This window comes from Hyperolius riggenbachi, chromosome 1, assembly GCF_040937935.1.
Source record: "Hyperolius riggenbachi isolate aHypRig1 chromosome 1, aHypRig1.pri, whole genome shotgun sequence".
NCBI lineage: Eukaryota > Metazoa > Chordata > Amphibia > Anura > Hyperoliidae > Hyperolius > Hyperolius riggenbachi.
This window is the reverse complement of record NC_090646.1, coordinates 627,360,256-627,386,862: the sequence shown is the minus strand read 5'-3', so window position 1 is coordinate 627,386,862 and position 26,607 is coordinate 627,360,256. Positions and strand designations below refer to the sequence as shown.

Sequence of the window (26,607 nt, the reverse complement as noted above, 5' to 3'; positions counted from 1 at the left end):
GTGATGTCAGAACCATGGTCCTGACATCACACTGTGGGAGGGGTTTCACCACAATATCAGCCATACAGAGCCCCCTGATCGGTTTAAGAAAAGGTAAATATTTCTCGTGGGAAAGGGATTAGCTATTGATTGGGATAAAGTTCAATTCTTGCTTACAGTTTCTCTTTAAATCCCTGCCCTCACAGCAAAGAATTCCAAAATGGCACACAGGATGTCTGCAGGGGACCATTAGATGCCCTGGGTAAGTTCAGCTCATTTTCCCCTGACGCCCCTGCAGTAATCCTTTAAAACAGAAGGTATTTGCGATAATTATTTAACAACTGGTTACCCACAATTCACTAATACTGAATATGTAAATTATCTCTATTCGCCTGAAGCCAGGCTTGCACCAGAACTGCTGCTATATAGCAAGTCTATAGCTTATACAATATACAGAGGCACATGAGCATCACATGCAGATAGCCTTTTCCAGACTTGTGGTCCTCAGTGCATGACGGATTGATGTGGCTCTATGGACTTCCATATGCACTATATTAAAATTCTATAGGTCCTGTGTTTCACATCAGCCTTTTTATAAACAGGAATTCCACAGCCGTCCTAGACTCAGAATTCTACTGTTGTCCTACATTTACCAAGCTGTGCATTTCTGCTCTGAACACTAGAATTCTGTGGTTGCCATGCATTTATTACCCATGTATTTACTGTTCAAGATGAATATTACAAGGCCTTCTGACCTCACACAAGTAGTAAAAACTGCAAAAAGGAAAACCGCTTTATAAGAAACCATCGTTATCCCCGCAAACAAGGCATTTCTAACATTACTTCTGACACCCACTTCAGAAGTAAAGGATTAACTGTTGAAACATAGCCATATAGCCATTTTGTGGAAATGTGACAACATTCCATTTATACCAACATTGAGCCTTTCAAAAGGCTCATCTACGCTATTAGGGGGAAACTAATGTTCAACCTGTCACCTGCAACCCAATTCCAGAAGTGCGCCACTGATTGCCAATCCTTTAGGTTGGCTTCTGAAAATCAAATCTTTTCAGTGTTTAGGCTGAATCATTAGGTTTGGGCGGCATCCTACCAGGTATTTTACCAGAGCTAAAATCGGAAAAAGCAGAGCTGTTTTTGTAGGAGTTTTTTGGTGCACAGTCCGCCTGTCGAGTCTTAGCCTCATTCACATCTAAAAAGGCAAACCAGGAGCACTTTGTGCTTCCGCTTTGCGCAAGTTAATTTACCGCGATTAGACCGGTAAAATCACTGGACACTTCCGCGATTCCAGAACGATCAGGGTCAGCCGCCGGTCCCCTGCCACCAGCTAGGTTTTATTTCTCCCATTTAGAGGTTTAACTAGGGGGAGCAGAACCTGGAACTGCAAGGGGCCCAGAGGTGTGGGGGGGTCCCCAACTTACTAAGCTTCCCTTCCTCCGATACTCCAGACCAGGTGTTTATGTGGCTACATTTGTTACGGGGTGTGAAGATCCTGATGGCCGCACTTGTTTTATGACCCTTGTCAGTTGGGCCCCCAGGCTGTGAGGGTCACCAAGGGGAGGCAAAGGAAGGGTTGTGAATGCCGAGGTGCCCCAAAGTGTAACCGGGGAGGGGAGCAGGTTTTGTAGTTCCCCCCCTGACTCCATAGTGTTGTGTGAAAGGACCCAGAGTGCTCAGACACACTACAAGCGCTTTGAGCATTTCATTAGCGCTTTCTGTTTCTGAACGTTCTAAAAATTGCTCCCATTCATTTTCATTAAAATTACAGTAAAAATGTAAAAATCGCAAGGATTTTTACTGCAATTTTAATAGAAGGGAATGGGAGAGATTTTTAAAAAGTGCTCAGAAAGCATCAATCGCAAGCGCTCAGTGCATCTGAGCCCCAAGGGCATATTCACAGTGGGACGTTGTATTTTAATGCGACATTAAAGTCGCAACGTGTCTGCGTTAACCTCCTTGGCGGTTATCCCGAGCGATTGTCGAAAAACCACAGCTAATAGCGGTGATCCCAACCTCTGCTCGGGGTAGCCGCCGGAGGCACAATGCAGAGCAATGGTGCAGTGGAAGCATTTCTACATACCTCCCGGGGATCCAGACGTCGGCCGTCATTCTTCCTCTCCTCCGGGGCTCTGCTTCCTCCTGGTGAGATCGCCAGCTGTCATGCAAGCCGGCAATTTCACTTCAGTTTTGCAGCACCACCCGGAGGTTGGAGGCATAACTGCAGCGCCGGAGCCAGGGAGGTGAGTGATTGCTGGGCTGCTGCAGATCTCCCTGGCAGCATGATTTATTACCAGGTTTTAGGGTCTGAAAAAGTGCAAAAAAATTGCACTGCTTTTAGACCCTAAAATCCTCAAAGAATCAGAACGCCAAGGGGGTTAAGGGGTTACGCACTGCAAGCAGTGAGTTACCATAACGCAACTTTTTTTTAACTAGACTTTAACGTCACACTGAACGGCCCATAGGATTAGCATTGCAGTGCAGTAAGCTGCGTTATAAGACTTTATTACGCACGACCATAACGTCCCACTGTGAATGCGACCTTAGGGTGTTCTCAGACGGCTTGTATGAAGGGGGGGGAAATCTCTAGACCTGGGATGCTATTAAACTTTGTAACAAATAGGGATGTCAATGTAATGCAAGTCATTCTGAGTTGATACAGGATTATGCTAGTTTTCAATGCAAATTGTGAAGATGGACCAACAATCCCACTAAGGTAGAATTAGATTGTTCCATTTTCGAGCTGCATAAATTTGTATTGAGTATTTGGACAATCCTGCATAAACTCAGAACATTTTGCATTTCATCGACCGTATCATAGCCTGACTATCAAACCAAGACAAGAACATTTATATTGCACTTTTCTCCTGGCAGACAAAGCGCCAGAGCAGCAGCCACTGGAGCATGCTCAGTAGACAATAGTGTTAGGGAGTCTTGCCCAAGTTCTCCTTACTGAAGAGGTGCTGGCTTATTGAACAGGAAACCCTGGTTTCCTGTGCCGGAGACAATGAAGGTAATTACGTTAGCGATTGATGCAGGCCACATTAGTAACCGGCAGCAGTGATTGCGGCGTGAATCATGGTTCGTGCATCAATTGTTAATATACAATGAGTGCTTACAAGCACTTCACATGTTTTGTTCTGCTATTGCTGTGCACCAAAGGCAGACCGGGAGACAAACAGTGGAATTCTCAGAAACCCGTTCTCTGAGCGTCATTTATGGCCATTGCTGCAAACAAATACAAAACCTATTAACAGTCATCTGCCTTTCTGGATCTAGACTATAAACTGAAATCCACAGGCTCATTTATAAAGCTGCAGAGCGCTCAGGGTATGTGCCGGTATCCCCAGAATTGAATGATAATTGTGGAATCTGTTCACATCCAGTTTGTGACAGTTTACAAGGATCATCCTAAAGCTGGCCACTAACGGTCCAATTTCTAGCGAAAAATCGTTTGAGCGATCAGAAATTCTGATCGGATTGTTGTAAATCTCCATTCGTGGACACAATCGATTATGAACGAGTGAAAAAAATGTTGCCTGAATGAATTTTCGGCGAACGAAAATTTGGATTTTTTGGGTGGTCGTGATAGATAGGAAGCAAAGATTGGTTAGTTGGTGTAGTGAACGATTTTTCGTCCGATCAGAATTTGATCGCTCGAAAAGATTTTTCACTAGAAATTGGACAGTTAGTGGCCACCTTAATTTTTTAAAATTATGTCCAGGTCTAGTATCATATTTACACCTAAAGTAAATGGGATATGGAAGCTGTCAAATTTAATTCCTTTGAAACTGAGAATTGCCTGGTTGCCCTGCCGACCCTCTGCCTCTTAAGGTGCATATACATCCAATTTTGATTGGCCTAGTAACCAATTTTACTTTTTCCATGTAGTTTGAAAGTCTACTGATTTTTGAATACCATCAACGAACATATGGTGTAGGCAAGCGCTCAAACTACTTGGAAAGGTAAAATTGGCTAATCAAAATTGGATGTGTGTATACACTCTAAGGGCCCGTTCTCACTCAGGCGATCAGCGGGTAATAGCTGCAGCGCTTTAAAAAGCCTTATGGAAGTGATCTCACTGCCAGCGATCGTGGTTGATTAGTGGCAATCGCTAAAAGCATTGCTTGCAGCATTGTGCCGTGATGCTGAAGCAATTGTGATTGTTCGGGAATCGCGAGTGTGTACAGCAATTTTACCGTGCCAATTGCAGTAAGACTACCCATGCTAAGCACTAGTGTTTTGCCATTGCTATTGTGAACGGGCCCTAATACTATTAGCCATAGCCCCTGAATAAGCATGCAGATCAGATTGACTGATGTCTCACTGGATTTGCTGTAAGCATGTTTCAAGTGTGTAATTCAGACACTAATGATACCTGAAATATCAGCAGAACTGCCAGGCAATTGGTATGGTTTAAAAGGAATGGCAGTTTCCATATACGGTATATGGAATTACCTTAATTATACCCATCAATTCAGGCTTGCTTAAAATGTGGGTAAATAAAGGGGTGCTTTGTCATTTTCCAGCTTGGGATAAAGTGCCAGTAAGGGCTGGTGCACGCCTAAAAGCGCTAGCAGAGTCGCAAACGCAGAAAGTTTTTGGAAGTGATTTTTTTCAGAGCGATTTCAGACATGTGCCTAGTGATTTTTGTAGTTCTGATGCAGTAATTTTTTATTTCTTTTTGTACAGTTTGACCTAGAAGTGTGTGTGGGGGGTTGTCAGTTGCAGCTCTGTTCTAGCATTTTTAGAGCGATTTTTTCACTTTCCTATACTTAACATTGAGGCTGAATCACCATAGAAATGCTGCAGGACCCACATATGCATAAGGAGGATCACACCAGCACAATCATTTCCAAACTCCCCCCCCCCCCCCCCCAATACATTAGCCAAGCGCTTTTCAAAGTGCTAGCGTTTTTTAGAAGCGCTCAGAAGTGTTCTTTATTTGCTCCAGCCCTAAGAGTTGGTAAAAGACTTTCCTTCAAATCCAGACCAGCGAAAGCCTCTTCATCTATCTCAGTAACCCCTCCCCACTTTCCCTCTGGCTTAGCAAGTCGATAGGAGACGGATGTACCATGTTAAGAATTAAGAGAACAGGGACAGATCAGTCTAGTGAATTAGGCTATATAGAGAATGATGGCGATTTGGGGGGTTATATTTGTATTCAATTTACATACATTGCAATGTGTTTTATTCAGTTGCTTAGCAATAGGGGATACAGAGGGTGCAACCGCATGTGCTGTGAACAGCCCTGGGTAGGCTTTGAAGCTCCATATAGTGTTCTTGGGGCCCCATGTAAAACTGGCACTGGGGCACCTAGCTCCTTAAACAACTTTATTTTATAAAATGTAGTGGATTCTATTGGAACTGCACTTATCACTTCATAGAAGAGGTGAGGTCATCAACCTCTTCAGGCTTTGATTTTAGGATCTATTAGCAGTTTGATTTTCTTCAAAGTCTTTGCTGCATTGTTATTTGTTTAAAACTTCAATAAAAACTTATTGAAATAATCTCAGTAAATGGGGAGGGAAAATTATTATGTACGTATGTTTTAATGAGAAAAACAGAACCATTAAAAATTCATTCAATTGCAAAGTCTTCATACGCTGAACTATGCTGAGGTCATCTGCTGAGGCTTTGGCCTTGATTCAGGTCACACTCCCTGCCAACTTAAAGTAGTTTGTGTTTTAATGCCCTTAGGGCTTTTGCTTCTTACGCAATTTGACAATTTGCATCTCTGCTCCGGTTGCATGCAGTATGTGTAACAGTTTAAGCATTTGTTGGTTTTTCAAATATGAATGCTGTTCCTCCCATTTGCTGTTTTCTGCGGTGTAATTTTTAAAGGAATACTGTAGGGGGGTCAGGGGAAAAGGAGTTGAACTTACCCGGGGCTTCTAATGGTCCCCCGCAGACATTCTGTGCCACGCAGCCACTCACCGATGCTCCGGCCCCGCCTCCGGTTCACTTCTGGAATTTCAGACTTTAAAGTCTGAAAACCACTGCGCCTGCGTTGCAGTGTCCTCGCTCACGCTGCTGTCACCAGGAGCGTACTGCCCAGGCCCAGTATGGTCTATGCCTTGCGCTGTACGCTCCTGGTGACGTCAGTGGGAGCGAGAACATGGCAACGCAGGCGCAGTGGTTTTCAGACTTTAAAGTCTGAAATTCCAGAAGTGAACCGGAGGCGGGGCCGGAGCATCGGTGAGCGGTTGTGCGGGCACAGGATGTCTGCCGGGGACCATTAGAAGCCCTGGGTAAGTTCAACTCCTTTTCCCCCGACCCCCCTACAGTATCCCTTTAAGTATGAGCAAAGTAAATCAATTGCCCTCTCCGGAAACCAGAACAGTTAAGAGGAACCCGAGGTGAGAAAGCTATGTAGGGCTGCCATATTTCCTTGCAAATGCCAGGTGCCTGACAGTCCTGTTGTCTTCTGGGATATGTAGTGTGAGTTGAAACCCTGGAACAAGCATATGGCTAATTTAGTAAAACCTGAGTCAGAGTACCCGATCTGCCACATGCTTGTTCAGGGTATATGGCTAAAAGTATTAGAGACACTGGATCTGTAGGACAGCCAGGCAACTGGTATTGTTTAAAAGGAAATATGGTAGCCTCCATATCACTCACCTCAGGTTCCCTTTAATTCCTTTTATCTAATGCACATTGCCCGGCTGTTCTGCTGATCCACTGGCTCTAATACTTTTAGCCATAGACCCTGAACAAGCATGCAGATCTGAGGTTTCAGCCAAAAATCTGACAAGATTCAAGGTGGGTACACATGTCAGATAAAAGTCTTTGGAAAATGAAAGATCACAGACTAATTTTACCCCCTTTCATGTAGTATGAGAGCCATACTCTACACAGTCTATTCTATGGAGCTGAACTCCCCATCAGATAGAAATATTTGCAAGATGCTGCACACAAAGATGCTGTACACATGCAACAGATCAGTATCTGCAAAAGATCTGTTGCTGCAAAAGTTCCTTTCCTGCAAAATGCATTCATAGTCTATGATATCTGCAGATCCCATACACACCTTGTTTAATGGACATTCATCTGCAGATCAGACAATTATCTGCCGATCTGAAGATCCAACCTGGTGGATCTGATCTGCAGATAATGGTCTGTTAAACAAGGTGTGTATGAGGATCTGCAGATAGACTATGAATGCATTTTGCAGGAACAGATCTTTTGCAGGAACGGATCTTTTGCCGATACTAATCTGTTGCATGTGTACAACATCTCTGTGCAGCATCTTGCAAAGATTTTTATCTGATGTGGAGTTCAGCTCCATAGAATAGACTGTGTAGTTATGGCTCTCATACTACATGGAATGGGGTAAAATTGGTCTGTGATCTTTCATTTTCCAAAGACTTTCATCTGACGTGTGTACCCACCTTAACTGCATGCTTGTTTCAGGTTTGTGATTTAAACACTACTGACCAGGAAATAAATATGGTGGCCTCCTTATGTCACTCATCTCGAGTTTTTTTGCATTGATTCACTGGCTAGTTATAAAAGTATTAAAATACCCCATCTGATGATCTGCCACTTCTTGGTGAACTCAAAGTGGCTCGCTAGCTCTTTACAATTATGTAACAGGAACACATCTCACAGGTTGTTACCGAACCGCAACCAGATGTCAGCCAGTGTTTCACTAATGAAGGCCAACTCTTAACGCTATGCGCAACACCATTTTTCTTCTAAAAGCTTTTATGAGAATTATTCTATAACTGGAAGCTGTACAGACACAAAGCTCAGCACAGATGGTTCAGCACCAAAAAGGATTCCAAAATGTAGTTTATAACACTTTTCTGTATTTCTTGCATTAATCTTAAGTACAAGCTCATCCTTTCCACCAGCTTTAATTACTGAACTGTAGCCCAGTAACACCAACTCTTAAGCTGGTTACCAAATCTAGGCAGTTTTTACACTAAGTTAGGTTATTGGCAAGAAGCAAATATTTGCTTAAAATGCACATGAACTGAATTAGCAGTTCCTATTGGCCACACACACCTAACGAGCAATACCATTCGCTGTACACTTATAGGTTTACACTGCAAACGCTTATTCTGATGAATAAAACTCTTGCTAATGTAATGCTATGTGTGCTCACCTTAGCAATGTGGTTTTTTAAAATATTTTTTTATAAAAACACCCATAGCATTGCATTAGCAAGAGTTTTTCAAATCACTAAGGGCTAGTTTTCATTACAGTGAATCTGCATGAGTTTTCTGCATGCAGATTCGCACAAGCAATAGAAGTGGATAGGATTTGTGCAGGATTCTGTGCGGTTTGTCGTGCAGAAAAAATCTGCACGGCAGACCCATCAGAACTCGCACGCCGCACGAGATTCGTCGGTAATGTAACTAAATAGGAAAAATGCAAGCATTTTAGTCTTGCGATTTTCCCGGCGTTTCCGCGTGCGTTTTCACTTAAAAACCTATGTCATTGCATGCCGGCATTGACCAGGTTAAAATCGCATTGCGGAAACGATTCTGCGTGAAAATCCGCATAGAAACTCCAACTGCATACGGATTCGTTGCCGCGAATTTCCCTTTGAAATCGTGCCGCAGTAGTGGAAACGGGCCCTTACACTTAGAGCTGGTCCACACTAGGTCCGGAAACGTATCCGTGGCTGCGTTTTTCAAACCTGATGAAAAACGGAGTCCCGGATACTAATGTTGATAATAGCAGCCAGCCTCACCCAAGTAAAAAACGGATCCGTCTGCGTTTGCGGGGATCAGTTTTCAAAACCTGAACGGAAGGTCCGGATCTGCTGCATTTTCACGCAACGGATCAGGACCACGGATACACACAGGGGTAGTGAAAGTAATGAGAAAACGCATCTCCAGCTCCACAGGCAAAAAACTGATGTTAAAACGGATAGCCTGAGCTTTATGATTGGCCGAAAAAAATCCTCCCACTCCTTCCTAATGATGGAGACATTTTCTGTCAGGGAAAAACCTTAACGGAAACTGATGCAAAACTGATGCACTTTCATCAGTTTGCAGTACGGTGGGTACTTCCCCTGATCCGGACTGCAGTGTCCGTCCTGCAACTGGGTCTAGTGTGGACCCACTCTTAGGCCAGAAACCCACTAGGCACAATTTCTAATAGCTAGCGATTTGAAAAAGCTTTTGCTAATGCAATGCTATGGGGGATTTTTATAACATTGTATTGCTCAAGTGGGATCACACCCATAGCATTACATTAGCAAGAGTGTTCAAATCACAAAACGCTCAGAAAAACGCTCCGTGGGTTTCTGGCCTAGGGATTGTCAGCCACAAAATCAAATTCAGTTTACCCACTGCTCTGTGTTTAATATGCAGCCTGCAACCTTACCCTGCATTGCAAGTGCTCCAATCTGTTCAGAAATATTTATGCTGTAATAAATGTCATCTTAGTCAGCCTGGCTATTTTTGCCATAACCAAAGAGAAGGAAGCTCAGTCACCCCTCCCACATTCCTGTCTCTGATTGGCTGAGGGCAGTTCAGTGAGCTGCTGAAGAATGAGTAGCAACTGACAACATTTCAGCCCCAGCTAGGGCCCTTTCACACCAAGGGCTTGATTCACAAAGCGATGCTAATCTACTTAGCACGTTTAAAGTCTTTAGGCGCGCTAACCAGGGTGCTAAGTAGGCTAGCACCAGATTTTTCAATCAGATCGCGCACAAAGTTTTGTGCGCAAAGTCTTGCGCGCGCAAAGTCCTATGCGCCTGCTAAGTCCCATAGGCTTTAATGGGCTGCACAGAGCGCCCTGTGCAGTACGCGCATAAAGTTTTACGTGCGAAAAGCTCGTTTAGACGTGCTAAGGGGGTTTTCACAGGCGTGCTTAACAGTTAGCACCGCTTTGTGAATCAAACCCCAAGTCCGTTGCGCCGCAATGAACATTGCATAGTGACGCAATGCAATGATATTCCTATGGGGCTTTTTATCCAGTAGTAGTAGTAGTAGTAGTAGTAGTAGTAGAAGGCCAGCACAATGTCCATAAAAGTAAAATCCGTTATTATGGACGTATCCAAAAATCACACCACATCATACAACGAACATGTTTCGGACCTGTTTGTCCTTAATCCTAGTATACTTCACATACTATGATTAAGGACAAAAGACAAACCGGTCCGAAACATGTTCGTTGTATGATGGTGTGATTTTTGGATACGTCCATAATAAAGTATTTTACTTTTATGGACATTGTGCGGGCCTTCTACTACTTCTAAGGTTTCGATTGGATTGGCTGTCCTGGTCCTGGCACTGTCCTGAGGCAGAGTGAGCGGTTTTCCTCCACCTTTTTCCTTTACAGTGTTCTCCCCAGGCTCTTTTAGCCGGGTGCTCCACCCGGCTAGATTTGGTGACCACCCGGCTGTCATCGGCTCACCTCCTCACCTCCTCCTATGCTGTAAGCAGAGTTGCCCTGCATTTTCATCTCGCCCCACCCGGCTGCTTTTTCATGCCACCCGGCTACTATTTCAGGCCACCCGGCTGGAAAAAAATTCTGGGGAGAACACTGCTTTATCTAGTGCAGTGGTTTGTGACGCAGTAACAGCATGTTGTGCATTAGCAGGGCAACCTGTGTGTTTATGCTGGCAAGAGGCATATTTTCATTGTACTGTATAGTTGTAATGCTACCACGCGGTGCGACTTTCTGGCTCCGTTGTGTTTTGATCGCAATTAAACTTGCGGTCGTAGCTTGGGTTGATGGGGAATTAAACTTTAGTAATCAAAATTCACCTGTTGTGAAACATTCCTTCATGCCTAAGGAATGTTGCAAAAATTAAGCACCTCATTCCTTCTAAGAACCTACCAACCCTAGTCCACATCTTCAACACATCACGGCTGGACTATTGCAATGCCCTCTATGCCGGCCTTCCAAATGAACTACACAGCCTTTGCTCACTACACTGGCTAGCTATAAAATGGAGAATCCTTTTCAAAATTGGCATGCTAACATTCAAATCCCTTAACAACCTAGGCCAGTGATGGCTAACCTTGGCACTCCAGCTGTGGTGGAACTACAAGTCCCATGAGGCACTGCAATACTATGGACAGCTCTAAGCATAACTGAAGGAAGCAGAGGCATGATGGGATTTGTAGTTTTGTCACAGCTGGAGTGCCAAGGTTAGCCATCACTGACCTAGGCCCTGGATACCTGAAGGATTTTGTTTTCAACTGTGTTGCACCTCCCACAACCTCAGATCAGAAGGCTCCAATAGCTTGACCACCCCCAGAGTCAAATTAAAAACCTTTGGAGACAGAGCTTTCTGTCATGCTGCCTCTACCCTATGGAATGCCCGTCAAACTTAACAGCTCCAACCCTGGACACAAATCAAAAACTGAAAAACCACCTTTTTAGTCTGGCGTTGATCACAATTTTCCCCTGTATCATCACTATGTACTGATCTGAGACAACCTTATGCTCTTTGGGACCCACGGGAGAAAAGCTCACTACAAAATGTTTTGATATACTGTGTGAAAGGGCCCTTATGATCAAATTTCAGCAGAAAATGTGATTAAATCCAGTGCAATGCATGATTCTGGACTGCTCAGCCCAGCACAAACAGCTCCACACCCAAATTGGATTTTGCACTAAAAATATTCTGCACAAGTTATCCGCATTTTAAAGAGGATTTGCCAAAAATCAATTTACATTTCGAAAAAAAAAAAAAAAAACATTCAGAAGGGGGTAAAAAAAAAACTTCCATTTTCCTAATCCAGTGATCTACAAACTTGGCTCTCCAGCAGTTAAAGGGGAACTGAAGAGAGAGGTACATGGAGGCTGCCATGTTTATTTCCTATTAAGCAATACCAGTTGCCTGGCTGTCCTGCTAATCCTCTGCCTCTAATACGTTCAGTCATAGCCCCTGAACAAGCATGCAGCAGATCAGGTGTTTCAGATCTGACATGATTAGCTGCATGCTTGTTTCTGGTGTTATTCAGATACTACTGCAGAGAAATAGACCAGCAGGGCTGCCAGGCAACTGGTATTGATTAAAAGGAAATAAATATGGCAGCCTCCGACTACCTCTTACTTCAGTTTCCCTGTAAGGAACTAGAAGTCCCACGATGTATTTGCCTTTATGAATCATGACTGTGGCTGTCAGACTCCTGCAATGCATTGTGGGACTTGTAGTTCCTTAGCTGGAGAGCCAAGTTTACCGATCACTGTCCTAATCGATTAAATCTCACAATCAGTACAACACAAGCAGTGCGATTGTAAGCTTTTCAGTTCAGTTAAAGAAATGCACGCGACACACACACACCCTCTAACCCCCCCCCCCCCCCCCCCAAAAAAAAAATCGACAAAGACCAATAAGTCCATGGACTTTGCTCTTGTACTGATAGAGACCCGATCACTGCAACAATAAAGGGACACCAAGCACTGCATATTAAAAATAACCAGGAGTATAAAAACAAATCATCCAAGCAAATACTCAAATATACACAAACTATGCATCCCAAATTAAAAATCTATGCTCACAAAACTCCAATCAGGAACTATTAACTGCAAAGGCAAACACTTATCATCCATAACCTGTTCAGACAGACTACACTCAGAAATGCATTTCACTAAAATGTTAACATTTTCATATACACAAAAATTTACATCATCTCACTATATCAAATTTGGAGCTTTTGGCATCGGTCCCATCAAGTAAACATTTCAAGAATTGAAAGTTTAGTTAGAACCTAGTTTGCTGTAGTGATGTAACCTCACAAAACACATGAAATCTCAGCCAAAGACAAAAAACATGACATATCAGAGCAGAGCTTTCTTCACAAAACAATTTAAATTTCAAAGTCACAGAAAGAGGACAAAACCCGAGCAGAGCTTTCCTCACAAAACACTTGAAATCTCAGTCACAGAAAGAGGAAGGTAAATCAGAGCAGAGCTAGTTACCGTTTCCTTTGCTGATTAATATCGATGGGCTTGTTGATAGCATAAGGTGATCCATGTATGTAGGCACTTCGGAACCTGGCCACCTTCTCCAGCGTTAGATACTCGCAGCTCGATGGCAAGCTCATGGTGCATTACGATGACCAACTTAGACTGGCAGAAACATTTTCCTCAATGAAGGAGAGAAATTCGCTTTATCCGGCTGCCCGTGTCTCAGATGCTGGAGAAAGCTGGTTTCATTGAAAAGCATTATTGAGCTGTGCGCTGGCCGTCTCCCCTCTCTCTCATGGATACAGCTACTACACTCTGCTCTGTTCCTATCCACAGTCCTGCTCTAACCAATTACTTGTTGCAGAGGCTGGGTATAAAGTCACTCCAGCTTAACAAAAGCACCGGTCTGTCTCTCTCTCTCTCGCAGTACTTTTGCCTACATGCACTGATGACAGCTTGATCAATTTTCTGTCTAATCTCTGAAAGCCACGGCTGTCTGAAATCACTGACAGGAACAGAGGATTGGCGATGCCTCCATTTATGCAACACTCGAGGCAAGAAAAGCACATCTCATCCATTCATTCATTGTGTATGCATTATCACTCCCAGCAACGCCAATGCACCTAATGTTTGCCCATTTCATTAATTTGCCGGCAATGGGAACACTTTACAGCTGTTAAGGTAAACAATTTTCTACGCAAATAAAGCAATTTCTTTTTTTTAAATGAACCCATGGTGAAAATAAACTAATGAGAAAGAAATGTATTTATCCTACCCCTAAAAAAGGACTTTATTTTAGATATCCTCCTATGCTCATTGGTAGCCTATTAAATATCCCTAAATGGAATTATATAAACTATTGACATTTTTCCATCTCCCTTTGCTCTCAGAAGTTGTATTCTGCCAGGGAAACTTTAATAGCAATAATTTACTTATCAGTGAGGTTTACTATATTCCTGAGCAGGTACTGATAAGACAGAAGCTGTCACTTGCATGCCTGAAAATTAACTCTTTCAGGCAGCAACATAAAACAAGTAAAACAGCCTGGTTAGGTTTGCACTGTACATACACATGTTCATCTCAGATCACACGTCGTCTCAGGGACACTAAAACTGAAGCAGTAAATTGACCTATGTAGGTGTCAGATTGTCAAGAGTAATCAGAAAAAAAAAGTTGTAAGGCCGAGCAATAAACGGTTAAGTGCCAAATTGTAAAATATGGCCTGGCCACTCTGGGGCTCAAGAGGTTAATGGTCTAATTTTCTACTTCACCTCTGTGGTATCCAGAAAAGTCTGGAGTTGGTGCTTGCTTTGAGAACAGATATGTTAAAAGACAAGTCCAAACATTTCCTAAAAAACCCAGAAGTGTTGCAGAATCCAATGTTTTATTCTGTTATCTGTTGTGAAAAAAAAAAAATGTTAGGTTTTCTCGGACTAAGCCATTTATATTCCACGGCGCTGTGCAACTCCCAGCCTCTGTGTAGCCTGCAGACAAACAATAGGGACAAGTGGCCATCGCCACGAGCATATAAACTGGAGTCAGGCTTAATTCATAACACAGGGGGTCGTAATTTATTAAACAACTCTAAAATAAGAATATTCAAACTCAGTCTGTCCATGTACACTGGACCCTTTAGCATAGTTTTGCATTGACAATATTGCACTTGTTCCCAATAAAAAGCACTCCAAGGCATCCCCTAATGACAGTGGAATGCCAAAATCTGGCTGCGAAAGGAGGAGAATGGGCAAATTTTCAATTGTCAATGCAAAACTGTGCAAAAGAGTCCAGTGTGCATGGACCCACAATGTGAGTTTCTATTTTAATATTCTTGTTTTAGAGTTATGCAATGAATTACACCCCTGTGTTATGAATCAAGCCAGACTCAGTTTTATACATTCATGGTAGTGGCCAACTGTCCCTATTGTTGAGCACTGGGTGCAGGGCCGGTTTGTACGCTTTACCGCCAAAGGCCACTGTCACCTGCTGCCCCCCTTCAGTATAGCGAGATGACCCCTCCCCCTTCTAGTATAGTTAGCCTGATGACTGCTCCCCCCATATAGGTAGATAGATGACCCCTCCCCCTTTCCCTCCAGTATAGGTAGCCAGATGACCCCCTTAATCCCTCCTTTTCCCACCGCCCTGAGTATAGGTAGCCAGCTCGCCTTCACACTGCAGTAGCCACCAGTGTCACTCATTTCTCCGCTCATCTCCAGTGCAGAAGCTTCCTCTTCCTTTCCATCTCCAATGCTGCCCAAGTCCATAGACACCGGCCACAATGCAAAGGTGCACAGAGAGCAAGGTGGCTGCTGCACAGGCATCTAGCAGCAGAGTACCGCGGTCGGGCGCTTGCCTTATCTCCCTGCATTGCAGCATTTGCAAGCTTGCAAATACTGCACCAGTTTAGCCTGCTACTTTGGTGCCCTTGCATCTGTGGTGCCCTAGGCCATGGCCTACGTTTGCCTTGGCGTAAATCCGGCCCTGACTGGGTGTCCGCATGCCACACACAGGCTGGGATTTAGACAGACAGCCCAGAGGAATACCTTTGCCTACAACATTGCATCTCTACCAGTGCTCGTCTCTTCCCTATCTTTTATTGTGATTAGGTTCACACCAGACACTTTATACTTGCTGCTGGCTGAAAAAGTATTCCATTGATAAGGTGTGAAAAATCTTTAGAAAAAAAACTGAGGTTAAACTTTGATATTTTTATGTACTTTTACAAGAATTGCTACAAAGTTAATCAGTGCCATCAATACTGGAATACAGGTTGAAAAATACAGCCAAATACCATTCAAGGTACAAAGCCTCATTTTCTTCCATAGTTGCTGATTGTAGCCTCAGGAAACTTTATTAAGTCAGTAACTGAATAAGGAATCTAATTGGCAGCCACTTCAGCACCAACACAAGCAAACTTATTCAGTAAGAGTCCAGGATAGAATAAGGGCAATACAAGCGCTGGTAGAGATTAAAGAGAAACCGTAACCAAGAATTGTACTTCATCCCAATCAGTAGCTGATATCCCCTTTCCCACGAGAAATCTTTACCTTTTCACAAACCGATCAGGGGGCGCTGTATGGCTGATTTGGTGGTGAAACCCCTCCCACAGTGTGATGTCAGCACCTCACAGCTCTGAGGTCCTGACATCACACTGTGTGAGCCTTGTTGCGTTGTGGGAAACCGCTGTTTCCAACCGCCAAAAATACAAGCAGCATCTCCTTCCACTGACATCACCTGCCAGCAGTAAAAATGTCACCATGTGATAAATGTCAATGTAAATCGGAGAGGAAATATTTTACAATGAGCAAACACTGACTAAGTTTATACATAATTGTAAAAATTAAGCATGTTTTTATCATAATATTTTCATTGGAGTTCCTCTGTTGTGGATCCTCCATTGTGGATTAGAATCCTTTGGCTGCTAATCAAGCATTATGCATTTCTAGGTGCGGTCTGTCTAAATCCCAACCTCTATGTAGCCCGCATAGACCCAGCGCTCAGAAATTGGGACAGGGGGCCACCACCATGAATATATAAACCGGAGTCAGGCTTGATTCCTAACAAGGGGGGGGGGGGGGGTATAGCTTATTGAACAACTCAAAATTATTAAAACAAACATTGTGGATCCATGCACACTGAACCCTTTTGTATAGTTTTTGAATTGACAATACTGCACTCACTCCGAGTAAAGTACCATGACAATGGAAGGCCAAAATCTGGTCAGGAAAGGAGAATGGGCACTATACCTATTGACTGATGCGCACTTTACTGGGAGTAAGTGCAATTTTGTTGATGAGCAACTGCAAGAGGGTCCATGGTGCATTGACCCACAATGTGAGGGAGTTTTAATATTTTTGTTTTAGAGTTTAACCTCCCTGGCATTCAATTTCTACTGTGTCTGTGCAAAAAGTGGTTCAGTTAATTTTCATGACATTTTTGCCTGTAACTTGACAAAATGTGTCAAGCAAGGGTATAGCACACATTGCGTATAATAAAAGAGTCAAAAAATAAATGTAACTTTATTTTCTTTCTGCCAGGCCACTGGGGGTCTGCAGGCTACACAGAGGCTGGGATTTGGGGCTGGTGTACACCAAGAGTGCATCTGAGCACTTTTAGAAATGATTGGCTAATGTGTTTGGTTAAAAAAAAAAACCTCTGGTGTGAACAAGCTCAAACGTGGCCCCTGCAGCATTTTGGAGGCGATTACACCTCAATGTCAAGTTTTAGGAAAAGTGAAAATTTGCTCTTAAAGGAGTCGTCAGGCAAAGCTACTTATGTAAAACATGCATCCCTCGGTGTAAACTAACCTTTAGGCTACTTGCACACCAAGACGTTGCGTTAGGTGCTACGTTAAGGTCGCATAACGTGCACCTAACACAACGTATGGTGCTGCAAGTGAGGATGGTAGAGTGAGCCGCGTTAGGCGGCTCGATTCCTATAATGTCTCCCAGAGTGGCGCTTATTGGCCAGCGGGACCACGTGATGCGGAGCGAGACACTCCGCATCACGTGGTCCCGCCGGCCATTCAGCTGCCGCCAGTGCAGTGAATATTAAGTAGCCATGTGCGCGGCTACTGTAGCTGGCTCTCCCCGCCTCCTCTCTGCCCCCACTGAGCATGTGCAAACAGTCTAACGCGGCTATAGCCGCTGTAACGCCGTAGCATGCTGCACTTTCCGGAGAACGTGCAGCGTTACATGTAACGCAACGTGGGCTGTGTGAACAGCCCACTTGTGTTACATTGCTGTGCGTTGGGGGAGCGTTACAGGCGCACTAACGTCTTAGTGTGTAAGCAGCCTTCCTGCTTAATCGCGTCCTCTGTTCCCTTGTCAAATATGTCAATTTTCCATAGTACGCTCCGGTCGGGGACAAAACCTAGAGCTCGTGTTTCCCAGCGACCCAGAACCTCTCTAGCAACGCATGCGCAATACTATCCCTAGCTGCGGGGCGCTAGCGCAGTGAGATCAGAATGCGTGCAGCCATACGTTTTAGAACGGCTGCGCACGCATACTGGAGCCGGAGGGTTTGAGCTTGCTTCATCACTTGCAAGTCAAACCCTCCACTTTAGTCGCAGCCGACTAAACACTCCTACTCCCTTCAGCCTCTGCCTAGCCTGGTGCGCGCTCCCAGCACAGATCCATGGATGAGAGGCGGAGGCTGAGCTATAAATTTTACTTACTGTAAATTCATTAAAAATAAAAAATGAATCCAAAAATGTAAGTAAAATTTATATCTCAGCCTCAGGCTGCCCGCACTTCATCCATGTATGATCTGTGCTGGGAGCGTGCACAAGGCGGCGGCTGAAGGGAGTGGGAGTGTTTGATGGGCGGTGGCTGAAGCGGAGGGTTTGGCTTGCGAGTGACGAAGGCATTACTTCTGGGGCAGTGAAGAATGAAACAAAGGGTAGGTGTTTTCTCTAATGCTCCACAGTTTCATTCTTCACTGCTCAGCCTGCTTGTTAGCAGCCCTGATAGTCTCCAACTGAGCATTCAGTCTGGCTTTGCTCAGGAATCATAGCAGAGTGTCTTTTCTGATGTCTTTTCAAGCCCAAGCCTGCCCCCTTCTGGCTCTGCTATAATGACTCAGCTGTAATGATTCCTGAGCAAAGCCAGACTGAATGCTCAGTCGGGATTTTATCAGGGCTGATTACAAGCAGACTGAGCAGTGAAGAATGAAACTAAGCAGGGTGTTTTCTCTAATGTTCCCACTGATATAAATGGTAAAGTACATGAGGGTACTTAGTGTCAGGTTCACTTTAAACATCCAAAGGAGGACAACCTGAAATAGTCCAAAAGACCACTTCGTGCATATTGATTACAGAGTTCTGAAACCAGTACAAAATATACTTGATCCACCATAATGCTTGTGAGTGTAAGGGGTGGGGGTCAGTTGAATTCTGCATAGCTAATCAGCCTAGGCTAACCACCACTGGGAGGGTGGGGATACATAAAATATGCAGCAATATATAGATATAGGAAGCCTTGCCGTAAAAGTGGGTATCCTGAACAATTTTCAGCATTCCAGTATGTGTCACTACAGTACCTTTAATTTTATGGAGGTATAACCTGCATGCTGGGGACATTAATATGGAGGACAGAACAGCTGAGCTAGATTATATTTCTGTTATACTGAAACCAGATTATACTTTTTGCCTTTCCATGCATAATCATGGAGATGTCAGGGAGGACAACAGTCTCCTGTTCTGTGCTCCAACACAAAGATGTTCCTGAATTAGGCATCTAACATACGTTTGAACGGCTGTTTCCGACTGTCAAGAAATCAGTATTTTCCTGTGTGTAAGAAGTTTTGTATCAGGATGATACCATTTAGTAACTTCGTATGCAGGAATCAGTCTGATAAGGTCTTAGCTGAAAGCTTACTCATTTTCTTCTTCGGAAAACATTTAAAAACACAGCTTATATACACTAAACATTAATTCCTTAGCAGTAACCCCGAGTCAGGCTCTGGACGGAAATCCGCAGCTCAGCAGTGATCCCGGCTTGGATCCGTAGGAAGTGTGGAATGTGCAGGGCTGCCACAGATCTAGCAGTATGATTTTTAGGGTCTGAAATATTGCGAAAAAATTGCACCGCTTTTGGAAAAAAAAAAATCTGGAAATACCGCCAGGTCGGTTAAAAAGCAGATACATTTTTTACTGCAATAAAAGTCATTGATGTCTTAATTACAGCAAGAGTGTCCCACTATCCCCAAATCCCAGTAGGGGGTTTCAAATTCTATAATTTGCTTTAGCCTACAACATTGTATGTAGTCTGACCAAGATACATTTGTGGTATGTGATGGTTAACCAAAACATTGGTCTTATCTTTTGGTCATAAATTAGCTAGAATCCCTTTGAGACCCTCTTGAAGTAATTAAGGCATCTAATGAATTATTGCTGAACAATGCATCTCCTTTTTAATGTCCAGTGTATATAAGCGGTGTTATAAATTGTCAGTATACTGGAGTCAGAAGAAAAGTCGTAAGCTTTCGTCTATAAAGCCTTCGTCAAAGTTAAATAAATGATCTCTCCCGGATTCAAAACGTATTGCTTTTACTGATGGCAAACAGTACAACACTATGCTTCCTCTGTGCATATAAATACAACCTTTCAGCCCACCACATTGTTAGTGGTTTATAGATCATTGGATTTGGTACTGTTTTTTCATGTCTACCAGCAGTAAAGATAATTTGCTCTAGGTTTACAGTGGGTCAAACAGCATGAATGAATTACAAATATTTTTTTGACATAGCTTCTGTTTAACGTCTCACTCGGCAATGTAAAGTGTTTATACCATATACTAGCTTTCGGTACGGTTGCCATTTAAAAGGACAACTATCAAACAACCAGAAAAATCCCGCTGCACCAGTTGGTTGGGTGAAATAGAGAATCCTTTATTTGATCTGTTAATCCATCATCAGTGTAGCAATAAAAAGCTCACGCGTATCGGAGCATAAAATGGCTCCTTAATCATAGCTTGCATACAGAAATGTGTTCACAAGTTATATAGTGCATCAGGTCACACCCCTAGGGGTGTGAACTCTAGTCTTAAAGATACATACAACACAATGTTTACCAAAAAGGTGATGCATATCACCATAATACATATATAAAAGATCCTTACTTAAAAACAAGTACATACAGCAAGACATCATAGCAACCTAACATAATGGCTACCCAGCATAAGTAGTTATTGACATATATCTGTTGGATGATACCTATCATTATTTATCATAAAATGTATTTAGATCTAATCTGGAATTTAGTCCTGAGGGGGAACGTGTCCCCAATTTCCAGATCCAGAAGGCTTCTCGCCTAAAGTCTCCCATAAATGTCACCTCCCCTCTAAGAACATGACACCCTTTCTATCCCATGGAACCTAAAGCTCGACATAGTCCCCGAATGGGCATGCAAGAAATGTTTGGAAACACTCAAGGCACGGGTAATGTATGCAGCGTTCTTGAGACATCTCCCGGCCCCATGGTAGTGTTCAGAAATTCTCTGGCGGAGAGGACGGGTGGTACATCCCACGTACTGCATCCCACACTCCACACATGACCAGATATACAACATTATGAGTGTGACAATTAATGTATTGTCTAATGTCATAACTGGTATGTCTGGAGAGTGAGACGACCTCCCTTTTTTGTTCATGAACACTGCAGAACCTACATGTGCCATAGCCACATCTATAAGAGCCTAAATACCTCAGCCAAGTGGGTCTGGGTCTATCGGCACTTTGGAACAAGCTAGGGGAATGGAATGGATCTTAAAGTGTCTCGGATGGCAACTTGTGGCTAAAAGCAAAGAATTGCCCGCACATTCATTCCTAAAGGTTCTAGTCAATATTTCCCCCGTCGTGGCACAGCCAGTCAGATGTAGGTCTAAAAAATCAATATCAGTGGCATTGTGGGACATCGTAAAAGACAAATTCAGATCGTTGTTACAATACGACAAAAATTTCGACACGTCCTCAGGCCCCCTCCAAACCAGCAGCAGATCATCTATATATCTAGCGTACCAAAAAATGAACTCAGAAAAGGGATTGTACTCTCCAAAGATGCGGAGCTCCTCCCACCATCCCATGTACAAATTTGCCAGGGATGGGGAGAACTTGGCTCCCATAGAAGCTCCGCATCTCTGGAGGTAGTACACCCCATCAAACATAAAATAATTTCGGCTGAGTAGATGATCTACCGCTAGGAGGAGGAAGTCACAAGCAGTGGACGTGAATGATCCATACTTCCTAATATGAAAGTCCAAAGCTTTGAGAGCCAATTTATGGGGAATCGAGGAATATAAGGAAGCTACGTCCATTGTAACCCAAATAGAAGATTGGTCCCAATATAAGGGTTCTAAACTAGATAGCAGATGGGTCGTATCAAGTAAGAAGCCAGGTAAGCGGCGCACCAAAGGCTGGAGACACCCATCCACCCACTGTCCCAGACGCTCTCCCAGTGAGCCGATCCCAGCCACAATGGGACGGCCCCTGGGAGGAACATCTGCTTTGTGGATCTTAGATAAGTGATGAAAAATAGGCACAACGGGTGCCTCCACCAGAAGGTGCTCCCACTCCCTTTGGCTACCTCCAGAGATGCGGAGCTTCCATGGGAGCCAAGTTCTCCCCATCCCTGGCAAATTTGTACATGGGATGGTGGGAGGAGCTCCGCATCTTTGGAGAGTACAATCCCTTTTCTGAGTTCATTTTTTGGTACGCTAGATATATAGATCTGCTGCTGGTTTGGAGGGGGCCTGAGGAGGACGTGTCGAAATTTTTGTCGTATTGTAACGACAACGATCTGAATTTGTCTTTTACGATGTCCCACAATGCCACTGATATTGATTTTTTAGACCTACATCTGACTGGCTGTGCCACGACGGGGGAAATATTAACTAGAACCTTTAGGAAGGAATGTGCGGGCAATTCTTTGCTTTTAGCCACAAGTTGCCATCCGAGACACTTTAAGATCCATTCCATATGGAGAAATGATCAGAGCGGCAAGGAACTGCTCAGATCCTAATAGAATTAAACAAGAATTGGATCTGGTACAATCCAGACTTAAGGATCGAGGATATCAAGATGGCTTAATTTTGGAGACTAGGGATCGGGTTTTATGCAAAACTAGATCCGATCTACTGGCTTCTGGATCTGGTCGTAGGAACAGACAGTCAAATAAGGGTGTAAACTTTGTTACTTCATATAGTTTAGAATACACCCAGATCGTTAAAACTATTAAAAAATACTTGCCTGTCCTTCACTCAGATCCAAAACTACAAGCTGTATTGGCGGAGGGTTGTTGTTTTTCCTCACGACGCGCTCCTACTCTGGGCGCCAGGCTCTCCCCTAGCTTGTTCCAAAGTGCCGATAGACCCAGACCCACTTGGCTGAGGTATTTAGGCTCTTATAGATGTGGCTATAGCACATGTAGGTTCTGCAGTGTTCATGAACAAAAAAGGGAGGTCGTCTCACTCTCCAGACATACCAGTTATGACATTAGACAATACATTAATTGTCACACTCATAATGTTGTATATCTGGTCATATGTGTGGAGTGTGGGATGCAGTACGTGGGATGTACCACCCGTCCTCTCCGCCAGAGAATTTCTGAACACTACCATGGGGCCGGGAGATGTCTCAAGAACGCTGCATACATTACCCGTGCCTTGAGTGTTTCCAAACATTTCTTGCATGCCCATTCGGGGACTATGTCGAGCTTTAGGTTCCATGGGATAGAAAGGGTGTCATGTTCTTAGAGGGGAGGTGACATTTATGGGAGACTTTAGGCGAGAAGCCTTCTGGATCTGGAAATTGGGGACACGTTCCCCCTCAGGACTAAATTCCAGATTAGATCTAAATACATTTTATGATAAATAATGATAGGTATCATCCAACAGATATATGTCAATAACTACTTATGCTGGGTAGCCATTATGTTAGGTTGCTATGATGTCTTGCTGTATGTACTTGTTTTTAAGTAAGGATCTTTTATATATGTATTATGGTGATATGCATCACCTTTTTAGTAAACATTGTGTTGTATGTATCTTTAAGACTAGAGTTCACACCCCCTAGGGGTGTGACCTGATGCACTATGTAACTTGTGAACACATTTCTGTATGCAAGCTATGATTAAGGAGCCATTTTATGCTCCGATACGCGTGAGCTTTTTATTGCTACACTGATGATGGATTAACAGATCAAATAAAGGATTCTCTATTTCACCCAACCAACTGGTGCAGCGGGATTTTTCTGGTTGCTTGTGGACTTTGGCATTTGTTTTCCCTGCTCCCTTTTGGCTATACACGTGAGTGCAGCGGTCTCTCCCTTCTTTTCCCTAGTATCAAACAAACAGTCATTCTGTTAACTCCACATACCTATAGAGAAAGGCAGTAACAGTAGGCAGCTTTTGAGAAGTCTTACAACAGCCTGTGTGAAGGAAATGCCTTGTGCATCAGGCCCCTACTTCATGTGTGTCCATACCAGGACTATGTAGATACGGTAGGTGCCACTTCCCTGTCCTAATTCAAAGATTAATGACTCACTGCTACTCACCGTTTCTGCCCTGCTCTCACACACGGCTTTCTCACAGATCACATGAGAACAGCTGAAAGATTTTCAACTACAGAGAAAGTATCTCAAGAGAACGGCCCTTATTTTATTCCTGTTTTTGGATGCTTTCACTCACCATTCAGAACAAGCTCTACCTGTTAGAACCTGTTCTATATCACCTTGCTTCGACACCATTAACTTCTTACAGTTGCGTCTCACAGACTGAGATCACTTGACTCTCCACACAGCAAACAGGAGATAGACTTTCTCAGGCTTCTTCAAGGTTTACGTTATTTATTCCAGAAACAGAAATACAGATAACTACAGTTCATCATACCCTGGCAAAGCAGATTTCCATGTTGCGTTACAGCTGCGTGAGTACCTTCCTGCTGAAGGTACCCAGGTCTTCTTGTATCTACTCTAGGTTACATCTAGACTACCTATGTACAGCATACATTATATCAGATTACAGAAAGGAAGAACATACTTAGAGGTCCCAGTCAGCCTTGCGAGCTAGGGCAAAAGTAAGAAGCAGAATGAGCTCTGATCGCCCCCCTCGGTTTTAATACTGACTAGGAAAGTGTTAAATGTGACATCATATTTGCCCTCCCCTAGACCAGACTATTGGTTGGGCCACCTCGTGGTGTCATAATACCCACCCACTCGATTAATAATCAATAAGGCATTTGACCCACATGCAGGAATGTGGATGTTTACAAAACATGGCTGATGTTTATTGTTCTAGTGGTGGTACATGCCCAGGTCAGGGAGACCTGCGACCTTGTTCAGAGAACAGCTTCTTGGTATGTTCTAGTTCTGCTGACAGAACTGCAGATTTTCTCTCTAAGAGAAAATCCCCTTAAAGGGCAGGTCTGCTCATCAAGCCTTTTTGACTAACTCAGTCCAAATAACTGAGGCCTACTTAAATTATAACACTACCTAGCTGTAATCTTCTGGCTGTTTACTTTAAAATTATGTGAAGAAAAGAGACTGAGGCCAACAGAGCCGTAGCTGATGAGCCATTTACTCACTATTTTAAGGCTATAGCTCTGCTTTCTGTCGACATTTCAGTGACAGTATTACAGCCAGTGAGGACAGTTTCTGTATGCTGGATAAGCTGGGTACCGTCCTCCATAGTAATGGCCACAGGGAAAACTGTGCTCAGTTAATCTCATTTTCTTCACATAGAAGAAAAGGTAAGACTTTTAAATCAGGATGATACCATTATGTTCTTTGTCTCATGACAGATTTTAAAATGTGAAGTTTTGCAATATGTCCTATGTCTGATGCCATGTGTACTAAAAACAATTCCAAGTACGACAATGGGCTAACTTAGAAGAAAAGCAGTTAGCTTTAGGCTAAGGAGCCTTCACAAGTCTGATTCATGAATACCGGCAAAGTTCAGAACACAGCATGTATACAGGTAGTCCCCGGTTAACGAAAGAGATGGGGACTGTAGGTTCGTTCTTAACCTGAATTAGCTTCTAAGTCGGAACATTGTGCCATCTCCTTCCTCCCCCCCCCCCCCCGACAGCTTACTGCTCGTCTTCTAAGTTAACCTATGATTTATATCCTGTTTCAAAACTTGTTTCTTCACAAATGAAAAGTTCAAAAAAGCCTTTGTATTGCTATTTGCTAGAAATTACTAGAAATCAGTGTCATTTAGAATTTTAGTTAATTTTGATAGTTTGCTTTAAATAGTGGTGAAGGTTCTTGTTAAAGGACGATCTAGAAGGTAAATAGTACAGCACCAATGAGTAGGTAATGCAGCACACAGTTTCCTGGGTGGGCCCTCTAGTCCAGGGGTCCAGCTATGGTCGCAACCTCTGCCATTTCCTGTTGCTACGCCACAGATAACCACCACCATACCCAACAGCAATGTTCTATACTCCACTGCTTTAACTATTCCCAGTGAAGCTGCCTCTTAATTTGCATCAGACAGACGTAGACCTAATATTCACCTGCAGCGTTTGGCTGTGCAGTAGAGAGTGACACAGCTTCACATGAAGACATTGATAAATCACTCTCATAATGTTTGCTGCAAATATCAATGGCTCCATTATCAGTGTTCTATTTGTACTGCTGCCACTTGTCACTGTCTTCATCATTACAAAGCCATGAGCGGCCTGCTTGAGTGAGCAGCAGAGTGTGCAGGAGAACAGAGGACTATGGAGGAAGATGGCAACAGTGCTATTACCACCTTCTCTATCAGAACAGAAATGCAGCAACGCACCCTTCGGTGGTTTCCACTGTATGCTGGATATCAAGCACTTGCTGTGCCTGCAACATGCACTAAACACAGCTTGAAGGAGAGAAAAGGAAACCAAGAGCCCAATATAGTGTATCTCAGTGACAAGTAGTCTGGTGTACAACAAAGTAATGGTTATACTCACAAATGTGGGTCGCCACAAAGGCAACCACTGGATAAGCGGGCGGGGAGAATTATAACCTGACCCCGCTCAGGTTTAAGAAGTCGCTCTCTGTAGACAGTAAGGAATGCGGATACACCCCTCCACCAAGGGTGGACTAGACAATTTGTAAAGCAGTAACAGAGGCGCTGAGTAAAATCGATTTAAAACGGTTTAAAAGAGGGAAGTTGGTGGACTCTCCTCCCTCGTAGAAAGACCGGACAATGGGACGTTACAGTATAAAGTAACATTAAAAGCTCCAAAGTTGCAACGCGTTTCAC

At 43.5% G+C, this 26,607-nt stretch overlaps 1 protein-coding gene across 4 annotated transcripts in view; it reads right to left on the bottom strand.

The window, feature by feature from the left end:
• PDE4D (phosphodiesterase 4D) overlaps positions 1-26,607 on the bottom strand; it is a 1,320,537-nt gene that overhangs the window by 411,787 nt on the left and 882,143 nt on the right. The window contains exon 1 of one of the 4 annotated variants that reach the window (XM_068251215.1): positions 12,889-13,024. The exons of the other annotated variants lie outside the window; for them this stretch is intronic. Within the exon in view, the coding sequence (XP_068107316.1) occupies positions 12,889-13,013 (125 nt within the window). The 5' untranslated portion in view covers positions 13,014-13,024. Of the gene's footprint in view, positions 1-12,888; positions 13,025-26,607 lie in introns of those variants that run through there. 4 annotated transcript variants of the gene reach the window in all.